The following is a 17530-nucleotide window of genomic DNA, read 5'->3' as shown; positions in this document are numbered from 1 at the left end:
AAGCTATTTTAGCTATTTCAGCGTGGACCGTTTTTCTTCGAAAAGGCTTTATTTTACTCTATGTGTCGCGTTGGAAAGCGGTAGGTATTGTGCTAATTTGATTAGCGCTTACACGACTCATGCATGCTGTAGTCTCCGTCTGTTTGTTTTTCTCGAGACGTTACAGCACCACACACAGGCCTGGCATATGTACTACAACGTTAAACCAAGCTTCGAGGCACAGAATTTGCCTCGAACATTTTTTGTAATTGAATTATTCAAGTTACTCGATGAATCATTTCAGTCCTAGTAAAGAGTAATCTAATGTGTTAATCTTTCTAAATCAGTAGATTATAGTTATTTCTCCAACTCACTGCGCGTTACTTTAGAGTCTAATCTGACTCTAAAGCGTTACTTTAGAGTCTAATGTCACTCTAATCTGATCGCTTTTTTCAGTAACGAGTAATCTAATGCGTTAATCTTTCCAAATCAGTAATCAGATTAAAGTTACTTCTCATAGTCACTGCACATTACTTTTATTTTATTTTTGCACTGTGGGTCGATCGCAGCATTAAACTTGGCTCATGGTCAGGGGATTGCTGTTCGACTGAACTGCCTACTTTGGCCCACTTTCAGTGAGCTGCGAGGTTTTCCTCCATGGTTTTCTGCAGCAGCAGAAAAGAAAAAAGTTGTCATCTCTCAAAGCGCAGCAACAACAGCACACCTGCACTGAGCTTTACAAAGATATTTTAACAGTTTTTTCCTCTTTATTTATACCTCTGAGCTGAGCCGCTCTGTGTGTCCTCTGTAAAAACAGCTGATCTGCGACGCATTAACAACTAACACTTTTTTCCACCCAAATGCACCTAAACCTCTCTTTCTGAGGACGACATGACATAAAAAAAACTCTGATGAAACTTTCTTACCTGTCAATCTGGTTGTGTTTTCTGCATTAATAAACATTATCCATTCTTCAAGCTCAGACGGAAAAGCAGGGGTGAATCCAGACCGAAAGGGGGCGTGGAGTGGGGCAGGGATGCACTCCCCTCCACAACACCCCTAAATTAAAGGTATTATAAACCATGTAGGTTAGAAATTGCAAATTTTACTGTTACAGTGCTGTCAACAGTTAAATATGATGTCAATAAATTTGTCTTCATTTTATTTTTTATAAAACAAGTATTTATGTTTATTGAATTCAAGAAAGGGTGACTATAAAGTGAGTATTGGCAAAACGGGTTGTCATTTTCATGTTGAGGTGGCAGGGGGATGTTGGTGGCAGCTGCTTAAAGTAACTAGTAATCTAACTTGGTTACTTTTAAAATTGAGTAATCAGTAAAGTAACTAAGTTACTTTTTCAAGGGGTAATCAGTAATTGGATTACTTTTTCAAAATAACTGTGGCAACATTATTGACCACACAGGCACACAAACACGCACAGAGAGACACATACACAAAGGTAAGCAGCTCCTAGATCTCCTCTTCTTTCTGCAAGGTAAATTTGTTTTTAAATTTTGCCTCTAATCTCAATCCGAGTCATTCGATATTGAGTATCTGCCGATAGGTCACAGATTGTGATGCTTCATAATTAAAAAAAAAAAAGATCTGAAAGTAAAAATGTACATTACACAGATTCTTATTTTCTGCTTGTATGTGTGGATTTTTTTTAAAGTCAAGACGCAAACTAAAAAGCATCAAATTTAGTGATTGCGTGATGTGTCTCATACCACCCACAAAAACATCTCTTGCTGGTGTGATTTAATGTGGTGTGCACCTTTAGTAGAAATGCTTATCTGTTTACGCACATTGGAATCATGGTTGCATGAACTTAGAAATGTTACGAGTTCCTACCGACTTACAAATCTGGTACAAAGGGCAGGGTTGTAAAGTCACAGTATGGTTCAAATCATAGGGCATTCCTCTTGTGTTTCCTCACTGCTATAGAATAAGACTTACACAAAATTATGAAGATCAAATAATATCACTAGAAATGTTCAACAGTTGGCTGGAGGAGCTACAGTTCCCACATCCTGAACATTATACATGAAGTCATTACAATGCATTTTAAACATTAAACATCTACATAAACACAATAATATAATTTATAGTCAATTTTGCTAACCTCAGAATTTTGAAGGCACACTGCCCACACTTCAATACAAAAACATGGCCGCACACACACACACACACACACACACACACCATCATTAATGAGGGTTAACACACTATTAACATACTACTTCAGCAAACAAGCCCAAAACACATTTGCTTCCAACACCAAATGTGCCAAATGGAAACTGTCTCCATAAAGGACGTAACTCGTGCCAGAAAAACAACAAAGAGTCTGTTTATCTAAGCAAAGCTAACACTTCAATCAGCCGCCTCCTCATCCACTGGGGTGCTGGCTTCCCCTCAGCTTCATCTGAATGTTCACATGTAAGCATGCAGTAAACACAAACACATGTACACATACAGACTAGAATTCCAGCATAGCAGGAGCGCACCATTGGAAGCTGTAATTATTACCCACATAATTATTACACAGAAACAATATGTGTGCTTAAGGGTTTACCACATTATGAACGGTTTACCACATTATGAAGGCAGAACAGTTCATACACTGTGCAGCAAAATGTAATTCATAAACTAATGACCAACACTCCAAAGCACTTAGCCTATATATATATATACTATATAAAGTAGAGTGTTGCCTGTGGGGATCCACGGGCTCTAGCTTGGGTAATGTTTATAAAATAGGTAGCCGACATTTTGTGGTAAGCGTGGTAATGAGTTGGAATGGCGTGTGTATCCAGAATGTTTTTCAAACGTTAGACCTCAACAATTTTTAGAAGAAGATCTCAACCCTTTTATTTCATGTTAATTATGTCATTTTTTTATGTTAATTTACTGTCTTAATGTATTTATAAATTGTTTAGGTTCTTGTTATTATATACACTGTTATTATTTTATTTCTACTTCGAGTTTGTCATTTGATTTTTAAATGGATCACAATGGAAATAAGTGTTTTAACTTTCTTGTGTAAACCATGTATTTTTAACATATTTACAATTATACTATGTACTTACATTGAACTTAAAATCATTCGCCACACTCATGCTTTTAATATAAAGATGATTTATTGCCCCCTGCTGGAGTGGCGTGAGTCCAGAAAGTAGTTAGCAACATGCATGCACGCATGGCTGCTGTAAGCAGGGGGGTTTAATTTGACAAAAAAAAGACAATAAAACCACTAAACATTTCACTCATGGTACCAACATGGTAATAGCAACATGAGACTTATCTAAACTGAGTAAACCAAATGAGCTACAAAAACTCAATCAACCACTAACACTACCAACACTGTTTAACATAAACCACAATAACAACATTTAAAACCTCAAAACCCTGGACTCCCATGGTCCATTGCAGCACAGCATCCATCGTTTATTAGTTAGATAAATTCCTAATTTCTCCAAAAAAATTTGTCCTATCAACTTTCTGTTTTCGCAGCATTCATCCTTGACCCAAAATACATAAGCATGCCAAACGGCAAATGTCAGCTGTCCCTGGTTTTTGTGTGATCGAAGCCATACACGCATCTGCGTGCACACACACACACACACACCACTTGGCTATTATAACATACAGTAGTGTTCAGAATAATAGTAGTGCTATATGACTAAAAAGATTAATCCAGGTTTTGAGTATATTTCTTATTGTTACATGGGAAATAAGGTGCCAGTAGATTCAGTAGATTCTCACAAATCCAACAACATCGAGCATTCATGATATGCACACTCTTAAGGCTATGAAATTGGGCTATTATTAAAAAAGTAGAAAAGGGGGTGTTCACAATAATAGTAGTGTTTCATTCAGTCAGTGAGTTTGTCAATTTTGTGGAACAAACAGGTGTGAATCAGGTGTCCCCTATTTAAGGATGATGCCAGCACCTGTTGAACATGCTTTTCTCTTTGAAAGCCTGAGGAAAATGGGACGTTCAAGACATTGTTCAGAAGAACAGCGTAGTTTAATTAAAAAGTTGATTGGAGAGGGGAAAACTTATACGCAGGTGCAAAAAAGTATAGGCTGTTCATCTACAGTGATCTCCAATGCTTTAAAATGGACAGAGATGCATGGAAGAAAACGGAATTCAACCATCAAAAGAGATAGAAGAATAACCAGAATGGCAAAGGCTCACCCATTGATCAGCTCCAGGATGATCAAAGACAGTCTGGAGTTACCTGTAAGTGCTGTGACAGTTAGAAGATGCCTGTGTGAAGCTAATTTATTTGCAAGAATCCCCGCAAAGTCCCTCTGTTAAATAAAAGACATGTGCAGAAGAGGTTACAATTTGCCAAAGAACACATCAACTGGCCTAAAGAGAAATGGAGGAATATTTTCACAGGATTCACAGGATTGCTAAAAAAAGCAGTTTGAACATAATAGTTTTGAGTTGTAGCATCAACAGCAGATGCTACTATTATTGTGAACACCCCCTTTTCTACTTTTTTTACTAATAGCCCAAAAAAAGAGTGTGCAAATCATGAATGCTTGGTCTTGTTGGATTTGTGAGAATCTACTGGTACCTTGTTTCCCATGTAACAATAAGAAATATACTCAAAACCTGGATTAATCTTTTTAGTCACATAGCACTACTATTATTCTGAACACTACTGTAGATACTTGCTGTTGGTAATGGCCATATGATTGTTATTCATCAAATTTGTATTTTTTTTTTCTTTTATGAAAAATCATAAAGTGTTCACATGTTCCAGTTGCTCCTATGACTTGTATACTGCGTATATCTGAAGAAAAGCTGTACAAAATAATTAGGGGAGGTGATGGTCTAGTGGTTAGGCGTTGGGCTTGAGACTAGAGGATCCTCGGTTCAAACCTCAACCTGACCGGAAAATCACTAATGGCCTTTAGGCAAGGTCCTTAATCCTGAAGTTGCTCCTGGTGTGTAGTGAGCACCTTGCATGGCAGCACCCTGACATCGGTGTGTGAGTGTGTTTGTGTGAATGGATGAATGCAAGGCATAATTGTAAAGCGCTTTGAGCATCTGATGCGGATGGAAGAGCGCTATATAAATGTAGTCCATTTACCATTTACTAAACCACACAGTCTGAGAACTAAAAAAAAAAAAAATACACTAGACTAATCATTTACTGAGCAGTAGCTCATATTTGGACTAGAAAAGGTTGCACAGAGACATCTAAAACATCTTTCAGACCAGTGGCCCATCCCAATCAAGCCAAAATAACCATCTACAGTAACTGCAGCAGCGAGGTGATACTTGGCCAACCGCTTGACATCCTCAGTACTGAAGTACGTACAGGCTGGCTCATGCTTATGGAAACATGTTGCATGGTCACAGTTTTAAAATGACTTGTTTCAGCAAACTACAATGAACGTTGTTCACTTAATGCCGGCACCCCTAAGTAGCTGCTCATTTGAAACAAAGTCTTTCCAGTCCTTCTAGCAGTACCCAAGGATTCTCTGGAGAGACCCATCATTGTTTTAAGTCACTGGTTAGGGTCCTATCCCACACTGTGAGAACGGCAATTTGATGGGTGTTGCAATTGCCTCGCTTGAGTCACAGGGCATTGCACATGTTGCCCCTGGATTTTGAACAATTCAAAGTTGTCAAGACAATAAGGGCCCTCGTCACATATTCCTACATACTCTGACAGCCATTGCAGGTGTCGGGAAGCCCTTTGAATGTTTCCCTCACAACTCGCAACATTCAGAAATTGTGAGAGAACTTTGCAAGGGATGGAACCACATTGTGAGTGATTTGAGACAAATATGAGGATCAGCACCAGCTGGTATTGTCTTTAATTTTTATATAGAGGACCACAGCATGAGCCTGTGTGCACAGAGTTGTGGGTTTCAACATCGTGGTGAATGAACAGTGGTCATTCCTGAGAACTGAGGAGGACATCTGTCCACAGGAGCACGTTGCACATGGATCCGTGCATGGTGGTGACAGACAGGACCTTTTCACGCTGGACATTACATATTTCATCCTGCGGCTGGTGATCATGCACAATCCATGCATGATGGTGACAGCCATTACCTCTTCAATGGCATAGACCACTGGACATTACATATTTCATCCTGCTGGAAATCATTCTACAAGTGGGTGAGTGCCCTGTTCACTTTAGCTGCGATTGCATTTTTTTTTCCTCTGTGGAGCCATGGTAGGCTTTGTTATTATTACTTGATCATTTATTTTACTTGAATTTATTTTATTATTATTTACAGGGCGGTTCCTTACTGGGTACAGTTGGGGAGATTTTGACAGCCTCTATTCCCATAATAGCAGGATAATACCAGCTGAGCACTTTGTATGCAAACATGTCATCATTTCAGCCACGAGCAGTATTAGATGCTAGACATTCAGCACGGCATTCACATGTAAATCAACAGATCCTCCTATTTGCGAAGGCTGCGCTCAACATTCACAAAGGTGCTGTGTGGCATTCGAGTGGACATCTTCGCCAAGAGTCCATGCTATATTTAGTTGACATTTGGCCGCCATTCCGGCCACATGCACTAATGTGGCGTTAGTACTAATTCAGTGAAATACCAACTGGGATTGTCTCTCATTCGTGTGTTTTTTTTTGCAAATGCGTGTCTCCAGGTACTCTCAAACAGTTGCAACCCAGTGAGAAAAGTACCCTTAACATCCAGCTCTAACAACCATACAGTGAGCACAGAAGCACCACGGCCCTGAAGACTTGGGCCTTCCTTTTCCTGCATTGGCATTGCTAAATAACTAAGTCCAGTGACATCATGATTCCATAAATTCTTCAAAGATTTTATGTAACCTCTAAGGCTGAGCTCCCCCAAAAATGAAAGTCTTGGTCGAGATAAGTGAATCTCTCAATAAGTTCTACACTCTCACCACATGCAGGCACGTTTCTGAGTCCAGGAAGTGACTGAAACCAAGGATCTTTGTGTTAATCCAGATCAGGCACACACTCTGGTTTCTCAATTTCCAGTACATCCAAGTCCCTGGACTCCACAATCCTACACAACACCCAGTCTATGATTGTACTGAACAGAGTAAGGCATAGAACATTTTTACGGCATTAAATAATTAAGAAACTCACTAATTCATAAATCAACTGTGATTTTAATGCTTGGTTGTGGCTCCTTTGTCCTCTATGACTGCCTGAAGTTTGGAAGTCATTACCAGACGCTATGTTTCTTCCCTGGGGTGTCTACCCATATGCTCAGAAAAACACAGGGTCGAGATGATACATGAATTAATTGGGATGTTTTTGGATTCTGATCCAGCTGCGTACTTATCACCCTGTGATGTTGTCAGGATGCTTCACATCGCCGGTGTCAGACTGCCTGTCACTCTCTTTGTCTGTGCAAATGCTGTGTTTATCAATACATGGATGGATGAATGAATGGATGGTTGGATGGAAGCCACCCTGGCACCAACTGTGCACCAATAGGGCAGTGTGTGTCCCCATGCTGATTCCTGGTATAGAAAACGGATGAACTATACTGTTTTCTCTCTCAGTACACGAAAAAAAAAAAAAAAACCTTGCTTCCCTGCTGTTGGATGATGTGCACTGGACAATCCAGTAGCCTAGCAGCATCATTTGTATTGCTGCTTATCTCAAATGTGACAATACAGCCAGATGTCCTGAGCGATTTAAATAACCATCTGATGAATTTCATTCACTCTGAAGAGCCAAACATAGATGGGACATAATTATAAAGCTTGAGTCACTGCAACCGGCAGCAAAAAGGAAAACGTAATTCTTTCTGCAATTTACATCAAGATGAGGCACAAATGTCTATTATAACGCTGATCACCCCATGTAACTGATAGTGTTACAACCCTGCATGTGAAAGAAGCAATGCAGCCTCCTGACAAATGAAAATCAATGCCCATATATAATCAGCTCAGCTGGTATAGTATATAATCCCTGTAAACAGACCCTGTTGTCAAAGTGGCTGTGCTCTGCTCATAGCTTTGACTTTTTAACTCAAGGACTTGCTTGTTAAATGAGCATTAATGAAGACAAAACCTCATCAAACAAGGTTTAATCAGGAGCCCTGGAATGTTTTTGCAGGATGTATTAGACTGGATGTGTCTTTTCCAAAAAGAATCACAGTCTTTAGGGCCTACACTCATTAAATTTGAAGAGGCAGAGCAGGGAGGCATCATTGCCCAGAGCACTAAGTGAATTAATGATGCTTAAGTAAACTATGGATTAATTATACAAAGCACAATGTGTCACAAGGCATATATATGCATATCTGACTGAGTGTCCATCCTGCAGCCATTAAAGAAAAAGCTACCCTGCTTCCACAGACAGTGGACAGATGGATAACAGGTTTTGTCCTGCATTTCATGCCCTCACACACATTATTGTAGAAAGAGCATTCACTTAGCCTGGCAGAAAAAAAGCATGCAGTAAATCACAGGAAAGAGAGAGAAGTAGGACAGCAATGACAGTCCAAAATACAGAAGCAAATACAGAGAAAACCTGGACGTCTATCTGGACATCACCTATTTCCAGTATAATAGGGGATTCTACAGACAGAAACATGGATGGGCTAGGGGCTCACCAATATCCACATCATGGCCAACCTCTACATGGAGGAGTTAGCAACCAAGGCCATGTAATCTTTCAGAGGAACTACACCAAGTCACTGGGTCAAAGACAAAAGTCAAAAAGTGCAAGCTTTCACTGACCGCATTAACTTGATGGATAACAACATCAATTTTACACGAGAAGATGTGAAGAACGATATTTTGCCCTTTCTTGACTGTGATGTTTACACAAAAGAGGACAAGAGTTTGAACACTGGGGTCTACAGGAGCTTGGAGTTACATGAATTCTAAGACACCGGACTGAAAACATCCAGACAAGTGTCCTACCTGAAGCTTACTGAAAACAGCTACAAGAGCCAGAAGGAATACAACGCCATGGGGAATGCAGAAAAAAGAAAAGGAATCACACTCTAATTCCAAATATGGTTGGAATTTCTCCGAAACTCAGGAGGATTTTCAACAAACACAACACCATCAGACATCAACAAACAATGTACACCACATACTGACAAAAGCAATCTAGTGCGGTTCAGTGCAGTGAGGAGTTTCTTTACATTAGAGAAACCAACAGCCACTCAAGAAACTAATGGCTCAACACCAGTGATGCCGGTAATGCGTTACTTAGTAACGCGTTACTCTAATCTGACCACTTTTTTTAGTAACGAGTAATCTAACGTGTTAATCTTTCCAAATCAGTAATCAGATTAAAGTTACTTCTCCATGTCACTGTGCGTTACTATTATTTTTCATTGTGGGTCGATAGCAGCATTAAACTTGGTCCGTGGGCAGGAGGTCGGGGTTCGACTGAACTGCCCACTTTAAGCGAGCTGTGAGCTTTTCATCCACAGTTTTTTGCAGCTGCTCGACTCGTCCTCACCTCTTAAAGCGCGGTGATCAGCACACCTGCACTGAGCTTTACAAAGACATTTTTATACTTTTTTTCCTCCTTTATTTAGAATTCTGAGCTGAGCTGCTCTGTATCGTCTCGTTAAAAACAGCTGATCCTCCGTCAATAACTAACACTATCTTCCACTCAAATGCACCTAAACTCTCTTTCTGAGGACCACATGATGTGAAAACGCAATAAAACTTTCTTACCTGTAAATCTGGTCATGTTTTCTGCATAAATAAATGTTATCCATTCTTTGTGCTCAAACGCCAAAGCAGGGGCGAATCCAGATGGAATGGGGGCGTCGGGCAAGGATGTGCCCCCCTCCCCCACAACACCCCTAGATTAAAGGTCCAGTTTTGAAGCCGTTTTTTTACTACAACTACTAATATTGCTTAAAATAATAATAATTTTGACAAGTAAAATGTTTAGACAGAATTTAAATGTTAGAAAAATGTTACAATTTAATAGTTACATTTATAAACAATGTAGGTTTGAAATTGCAAGTTTTACTGTTACAGTGCTGTCAACAGTTAAATATGAGGTCAAGAAAGAGGTCTTTATTTTACTTTTTATAAAACAAGTATTTATTTTCATTGAAGTCAAGAAAGGGTGACTATAAAGTGAGTTTTGGCAAAACAGGTATCATTGTCATGTTGACGTGGGTTGTTGTCGGCAGCTGGGGAAAGTAACTAAAAAAGTAACTAGTAATCTAACTTAGTTACTTTTACAATTGAGTAATCAGTAAAGTAACTAAGTTACTTTTTCAAGGAGTAATCAGTAATCAGTAATTGGATTACTTTTTCAAAGTAACTGTGGCAACACTGCTCAACACAAGAGGGCCTGTTCCTCTGGTCAGGACTCAGCCATCTACCAGCATCCAAAGATCAAAGGACACATCAACAGTGTTCATATTTGAGAGAGGGAAGATGGTTGGTTTGAAAGAGCTGCCAAAGTGAAAGAGACTGAAAGAGATTGTTAATAAAAGTGATGAAACCTTCTCTACACAGTGGTGGAAGCAGAGACACCACCTTTCTCCCACCTGTAAGTCTATCCCACAGTGGATAACTATTTAAGTCTCGCACTACTCCAACTAGAACTGATGAAGCTTTTCTGGATGAAGAGCGAAATGACTTCAAGGAAGGAAACAACTCCGGTTCACCTGACCCAACATACTTGGATACCATGACCAGGATGACTAAGAATCTCAACAAACATTTTGATTGGGATGCACAGGAATTATAGGATCTTTCATACAGAAACAACCTATCTATGTCTGTACTTATGTGGTTTGTATTACATCACAATGTATACTATTACGTATTTTCCAGAGTACAAGTCACACCTGTCAAAAAATGAAGAAGAAAAAACAATATGTACGAGTCATAAGTCGCACCTTTTTCTGTATAATCACCTCTTCTAATTTTGAATTTTGTGTATTGCTCTACTGTCTTATTTATTATTGGCATTGTTTTTTAATTCTTCATTTCCATTTTCTATACTGGCTTACTCCAATCAAGTGTCACAGGAAGGCTAAAGCCTTTCTCAGCAGTCGTAGGGCAAGAGACAGGGTGCACCAAGGACAGGGCAATCACAGGGCCACATATAGACAGACAAACTCATTCACACTCACACACACACCTACGGTCAATTTAAACTGTCCAATTCATCTAACCTGCATGTCTTTGGAAGTGGGAGGAAGCCAGAGCACTCAGACGGAACCCTCAGACACACAAACTCCACACAGACAAGGATCCAGGACCTTCTTGCTGTGAGGCAACAGTATCAACCGCTAAGCCACCGTGTCACCTTACCCTTTTATAATTGGAGTTTATTTTGTTTGGTGCTTTGATTCCTGAGAAAATCTGATATAAATAGTTATTATGATTACTATTACTAACAAAAGTGTGATTTTAAAAAAATGTATTTTAAAAGAGTATGCGGCATCACTTCCCAAAGTTGCAAAACAAAACAAAAAACAAAACTGCAACTTATACTCTGGAAACCAAGGATATGTCATTTTATATTATGTATTCAAATTGTTTTCTGGAAATAAAAATTGTGTGTGTGGGGGGGGGGGGGGGGTGCCGCCCGCCCCGTTAGATTCCCCCGCCTATGTAAAGTGGCCATCAAATTACTTCCACGTACTTTGACATTGTGTTAACTGTAAATAATAAAACAGTTTATTCACAAATGATAAATGGTGGCGATATTAATTTTACGTACGCTCGGTTTGATTTCAGGCGTAACAGAATGAAGTGTGTGTAGTGTTTGGTCAGTGTGAGGCGCTTCATGAAGCTCTTACCGTCCACGGCCATCCTCGGTCTCAGCGTGAATCTCTCCGTGGTGTCAGCAGGACTCTGCCATTATTCCGCTGCCACGCTGAACAAACTGGTAAGGAGAAAAAAAAAACCCGCTTCGCTCCTCTACACTTCTATGAGAGCATTCGGCTCTCACTGTAGTAAAGAAAATAAAACATTCATCACTCCCTTCAGCTGAAATTTGTTGTCCGGCACGCCGGGACCGGTCCGTTCACAAGCGGCTTCAGCTGAGTCTCCGCCCCCCTCTGAGTACCTGAGCACCGGGAGACAAAAGGTCATAACGCCCGGAACACCAGCTGTTCGATAACACATACTGCTCTCTCTCTCTCTCTCTCTCTCTCTCTCTCTCTCTCTCTTTCTCTCTGACGCGCGCGCGCTCAATCATTTTGGTTAGCTTGACAGCAGTATATTTTTATATTTACTTCCTTAAATATACATATATTTTCAGATATTTATACTGACAGTATATATTTACAACAAAATCACGAAAGAAAAGAAAAAGAAACAATTGCTACGAAAATATTCACTGTTTCAAAGTGCTCGAAACATTAAAATGAATCAATTGGTTTGAAAAATTACTTGCAGTTTTGGAAACATAAAAAAACCCCTACTCCTTTTTTAACTTTATGATATTGCGTTGTCTCTGCATTTTGTTTGGGTTTCATTTGGAGGTGTGTGTACAAATCAAAATGACAAAAGCTGAAACACTTTAACACGCATTCAATCACTTTTACAAATGAAAAACACTTTTACAAATGTGGTATTTACGAGTATGTTGTTCTGAAACTTTATGTATTGCTGCCCTTTCTAGATCTCGCAATATATATATATATAATGTCAATAGTGTTAGATAATATCTAATTCTTTGTTTTATGTTAGCTATTAAATATTTGTGTTATTTGTTTGGAAGTTCTGAGAAATATGTTAAGTTTTACTCTATCATGTGTCCAGGGGAGACCACCCACTGTTGGTGAGAGCCAGTAACATTAGAAATGTGAGACTAAACCACACCCACTGTTAACACCCACATTGTATAAAAGTATTGTACAAGTTACTTCATGTGCCTTTTCACAAGATGGATACTGTCTGTGAGCGTCCTAGGCCTGGTTTCTAATGTGACCTTGAATAAACTCAAAATGAGGAATACAATGGTTTGGTTTTTGGTAAGGGGCAGAATTTTACATAAAAAAAAAAAACAGGTAGAAATAACAACAGGATGAAGGTTAAATACAATAAAAAATAAATACTTGCTATTTTGGAAACCCCTAAAAAAAACAACCCGAAACAGTTGCTTCTTCTTTTTAGAACCACATACCCACCCTCAATACTAACTTTCTGAAAAAATATATATTTAATTCCTTTAAACATACAAGACATCAGAAAATTATTTTCCATTTCAAAACATAAAATTGAACAACTGCTTCAGAAAATTGTTTTTCTCAAAGTATTCAACCCAGATAGTTATTTTAGAAATGTGGGAATGGGCCAATTGTCTGCCTGTTGCCACCCAGGCAACCGTTTTAACTTTATCGTGACATGACGATGAACCTTACATGTATGAGAAGCCAAAGTAGTTCCTTGGTGGTATATGTGCATTTGTCCAGGCGTTCACGTGCACATTTTCTTCACTGTTTCATGAGGAGCAAAATTTCCCAAAATACTGTATTTTTTGACTTTGCTTGATATCATCCTGTGACATCATCGACTCCAGAGGTGTGGTAGATTTGCTAATCCCAGCAGAAAGCCACGTTTCAGTTTTTTAGACGATGATCTCTGAATTGAGCTTAACCTTGACATGATTCAAGAGGATGGTTCACTGAGTTTGACTGAATCTGCGACTTAAGTTTGAAGATATCACCCTGTATTTTAGATGATGACCTCTGATTTGACCTTGACCTCTACCTATGAGCTTGACAAAACGTATTAAGAGGGGACAGTCTACTGAGAATATCCATCAAGTTGTGTGAGTTGTTGTGAGATTATGGTATACTTTGAGAATTCTCCAGATTTACCATGCTGTTTGTATTTCTTAATGATTCATGTAAATGATGTCCACGACATATTCACTGACTGGAAATGTTCATGCATCCATCCTCTGACTTGTATCTAAATTGTGCTATTATTTATGGCCTCCAAAAAAGGAACTGTGTATAAAAGTGGCAGTAATTCCAAAATTATTAATTTGACTTTTTTAAACTCTATAGTGCAAGCAGAGTTTGATTGTTTTATTTCAACTCAATTGTGGTGGAGTAAAGACACAAAATTGCAAACTTATGTCACTGTGAAAATAGACTGTAAAGTAATTTACAGATAGACACACAAAAGCCACAACATCATCCCTTGATCAATCTTTTTGCTTGGACCAAGCTGCAGTAAAGCCAGAATTTTATTTTTCTAGTGGTGTTTACTTTCATATTCAGTGTACACACTGCACACTCACACATTTTCTCTATGGTAAACAATACCACTAAGCAGTACAAGGAAACACATATTTCTCCAAATCTGTGCTTCTGCAGTTCTGTGTTACAGAACCAAACCAGCTTCTGAAAGCTTAAGGTGCTAAGCTTCACTGAAGCAGAAAAGTCAAAAATGTGTGTGGGCTGAACGTGCACAGTCATTGCACAAGCCACAGAGATCACACGAGGAGATCCGGATGTTCACATAAAAACCTAAAAACAGCAATCCCCTGTACACACTCATGTCAGCTATTTGCCTATGAAACAAGTGAGCTGCACTTCAAATTGGAGAATTTTAGAGCCAAATGTGTGTGTCTTAAATGATTTTGCTGAATCTTAGAAGCATGCAGACAAGTCAATGCCACTTTTTTGAACTGAACACTGACTAACTGTATGATGGTGTAGTGGTTAACACTGCTACCTCACAGCAAAAAGGTCCTGGGATTACTTTCCACCCAGTCCTTTCTGCATGGAGTTTGCATGTTCTCCCCATGTTGCCGCACGTTTCCTCCAGGTCCTCGGGCTTCCTCCCACTTCCAAAGACATGCAAGTTAAGTGAACTTTAAATTGACTGTAGGTGTGTTTGTCTGTCTATATGTGGCTCTGTTCAGGGTGTACCCTACCTCTTGTATGACTGCTGGGATAGGCTCCAGCCCCCCCGTGACCCTTGATTGGAGTCAGTGGGTGCAGAAATTGAATGAACACTGACTTAGATATAGCTATAGAAGCCATCAGACAGTGCGAGACAAGATAGGAAAACAGCTTTATTTTTGCTTTCAGCTGAGGGTAGAATTCTGAGGGCAGCCAAAATTCAGACTTTTTCTTTTCCTACCCAGCCTGTATGTAGGGACTATGGCAACTGTACAACTGTAATGAGATCTGACGAAAGTTCCTCATGCGTTTCTTTCATACGAAAACAGATGTCTGTTGTAGTATTTCCAAGGCTATGGAAAAGTTGAGGCATGTAACCATGAGAGAAACAGATAGATAGATAGATAGATAGATAGATAGATAGATAGATAGATAGATAGATAGATAGATAGATAGATAGATAGATAGATAGATAGATAGATAGATAGATAGATAGATAGATAGATAGATAGATAGATAGATAGATAGATAGATAGATAGATAGATAGATAGATAGATAGATAGATAGATAGATAGATAGATAGATAGATAGATAGATAGATAGATAGATAGATAGATAGATAGATAGATAGATGAACCACAATAACTCAAAAGCATTAAATGCTATCATTTTATAATTAACCAGAAAGCAATTTTGTTTTGTCTGTTACCCCCATAGATCAAATGATCATCAAAATCTGGACTCAAGAAGAAATACCAGCACACCTGAAAAAGTCTATGATTGTGACCATGTACAAGCAAAAAGGAGAAATGTCTGACTGTAGAAATCATTGGTGTGTCTCCTTGCTATCTACTGCGGGGAAGGTTCTTGCACGGATTGCCAACAACCATCTGAGACCATTAGCAGAAAACCATCAAGCGAGACAACAGACATGATTTTCACTGCTAATTACAAGTAAAATATCGAGAACAACACCAACCATTGTACCTTGCCTTCATTGATTTGACAAAGGTGTTTGACAGCATGTCACACCAACTTCTGTGGAAAATCTTCAGCAAAATCGGCTGTCCAGAGAAATTCAACAAGATCCCGAGGCTTCTCCATGATGACATGTCTGCCAAAGTTCTGGTAAATGGCACATAAAGTGAAGCCTTCAGTGTTCAAACAGGAGTAAAGCAAGGCTGTGTCATCACCCCGACACTCTTCATCATCTTTGTGGCAACAATCCTCTACGTGATCAAGGACAAGGTGCCACCATTAATTTACATCATGTACAAAATGGATGGAAAGCTCTTCAACCCGAACCAACTGAGAGCCAATAAGAAAATCACCAACACTTTGCTCCCAGACTTCCAGTATGCTGATAGCAGCAGCGTGTGGTCCATTATGGAAGAAGGTCTTCGGAAACTCCTTGAAACCTACAACAAAGCCTACATCAAGGATGGTCTTCACATCAACCTGAAGAAATCCTGTATCAGCCTCCACCCAACATGGCAAATCCAAAGATTCCTCCTGTGAAACTGCACAGACAGGTCCTGGAATATGTGATCCACTTTCCATACCTGGACAGCCATTTGTCTTCAAACGGCAACATCGATGATGAGATCCAACACTGACTCAAGTGTACAGGAACTGCCTTCAACAGGCTTCGCACCCGTGTTTTCAATAACAGAGACGTTCGACAAGGGACAAAAATCCTCATCTACAAAGCTGTTGTCATGTCACCCCATACTGTACCAGATCAGAGACCTGGACTACCAATGGCCATCGCCCGAAGACCATTGAGAGATTCCATCAACACTGCCTGGGGAGTATTCTCTGTGTAATGTTTTGAGTCTTGCTTGGTGTTCTGGGTTGTTTGTTCTTTTGTGCTGTTAGTTATTTTTGCATTTCATTGGGTTTGATTGGCTTCTTCTCTTGCTGGGTGTTTCTCTCTCTCTTTCTCTGGCCATGCCTTGTTCTGGTGCTTTCCATGCACACCTGTCCCTGATTTGCTGATTACCACCTGCAGTTATTTAAGCTCACTGGGTGTGTTTGTCTCTCTCCAGTTTGTCATGCCTCGTGCCCTCAATCCAGCTCTGTCCTTGCGTTCCATAGTTCTGCCTGCCTCTTTGTGTGTACCTGACCTCCAGCCTGTTGCTTTGACCACGCCTGATTGCTTGATGTTTTTTGTACTGCTGCTTTTCCTGGACTGCCTACTCGTGTACTGACCTCCGCTGTCTTCTACATTAAACCCATCTAAAAACCAGAGCTGTTTGCTTGAGTCGTGCATTTGTGTCCTGCAGTTCCAGACCATTCAGCCTGATACTCTGCATCCAATGGGAAGACTACCGTAACAACATCAGTGTCCTGGCTGAAGCCAAGTTCCAGAGCACTGAGTGTATCATCAAAAACTGGCTTCAGTGGGTGAATCACTTTGTTAGGATGGATGACAGCCGACTTCCCAAGCAGATCTTCTACTCCCATGTGAGTGAAGGGAAACGGCCCAGAGGACAGCAGAAGAAATGCTACAAGGACCTCCTGAAGCATAACTGTAAGAGCCGCTCAATCGACTGAAAGACCTGGGAAGAACAAGCAAAGGGGCAGAGCCAGCTGGCAAACAATAATCCACGTGGGAGTGGAAGTGTTTGAAAAAAATTCAGATAAACAACACAGAGGAAAAGAGGAGAAATAGAAAGGAGACAGAGTGAGATCCTTACCAGCAGAAGC

At 39.7% G+C, this 17530-nt stretch overlaps 1 protein-coding gene across 2 annotated transcripts in view; it reads right to left on the bottom strand.

The window, feature by feature from the left end:
* The window catches only part of LOC117512513 (sterile alpha motif domain-containing protein 10-like), a 216918-nt gene extending 204788 nt beyond the window's left edge, over positions 1-12130 (bottom strand). The window contains exons 1-2 of one of the 2 annotated variants that reach the window (XM_034172610.1): positions 11930-12130; positions 11758-11843 (exon numbers count right to left, since the gene is read on the bottom strand). In XM_034172610.1, the coding sequence (XP_034028501.1) occupies positions 11758-11770 (13 nt within the window). In that variant the 5' untranslated portion in view covers positions 11771-11843; positions 11930-12130. Of the gene's footprint in view, positions 1-11757 lie in introns of both variants that reach the window. The other variant, XM_034172609.1, reaches the window with a different exon arrangement.
* Between the last annotated feature and the right edge of the window lie 5400 nt (positions 12131-17530).

This window comes from Thalassophryne amazonica, chromosome 6 (assembly GCF_902500255.1).
Source record: "Thalassophryne amazonica chromosome 6, fThaAma1.1, whole genome shotgun sequence".
NCBI lineage: Eukaryota > Metazoa > Chordata > Actinopteri > Batrachoidiformes > Batrachoididae > Thalassophryne > Thalassophryne amazonica.
The sequence above is the reverse complement of the archived record's forward strand: the minus strand, read 5'-3'. Positions and strand labels throughout refer to the sequence as shown.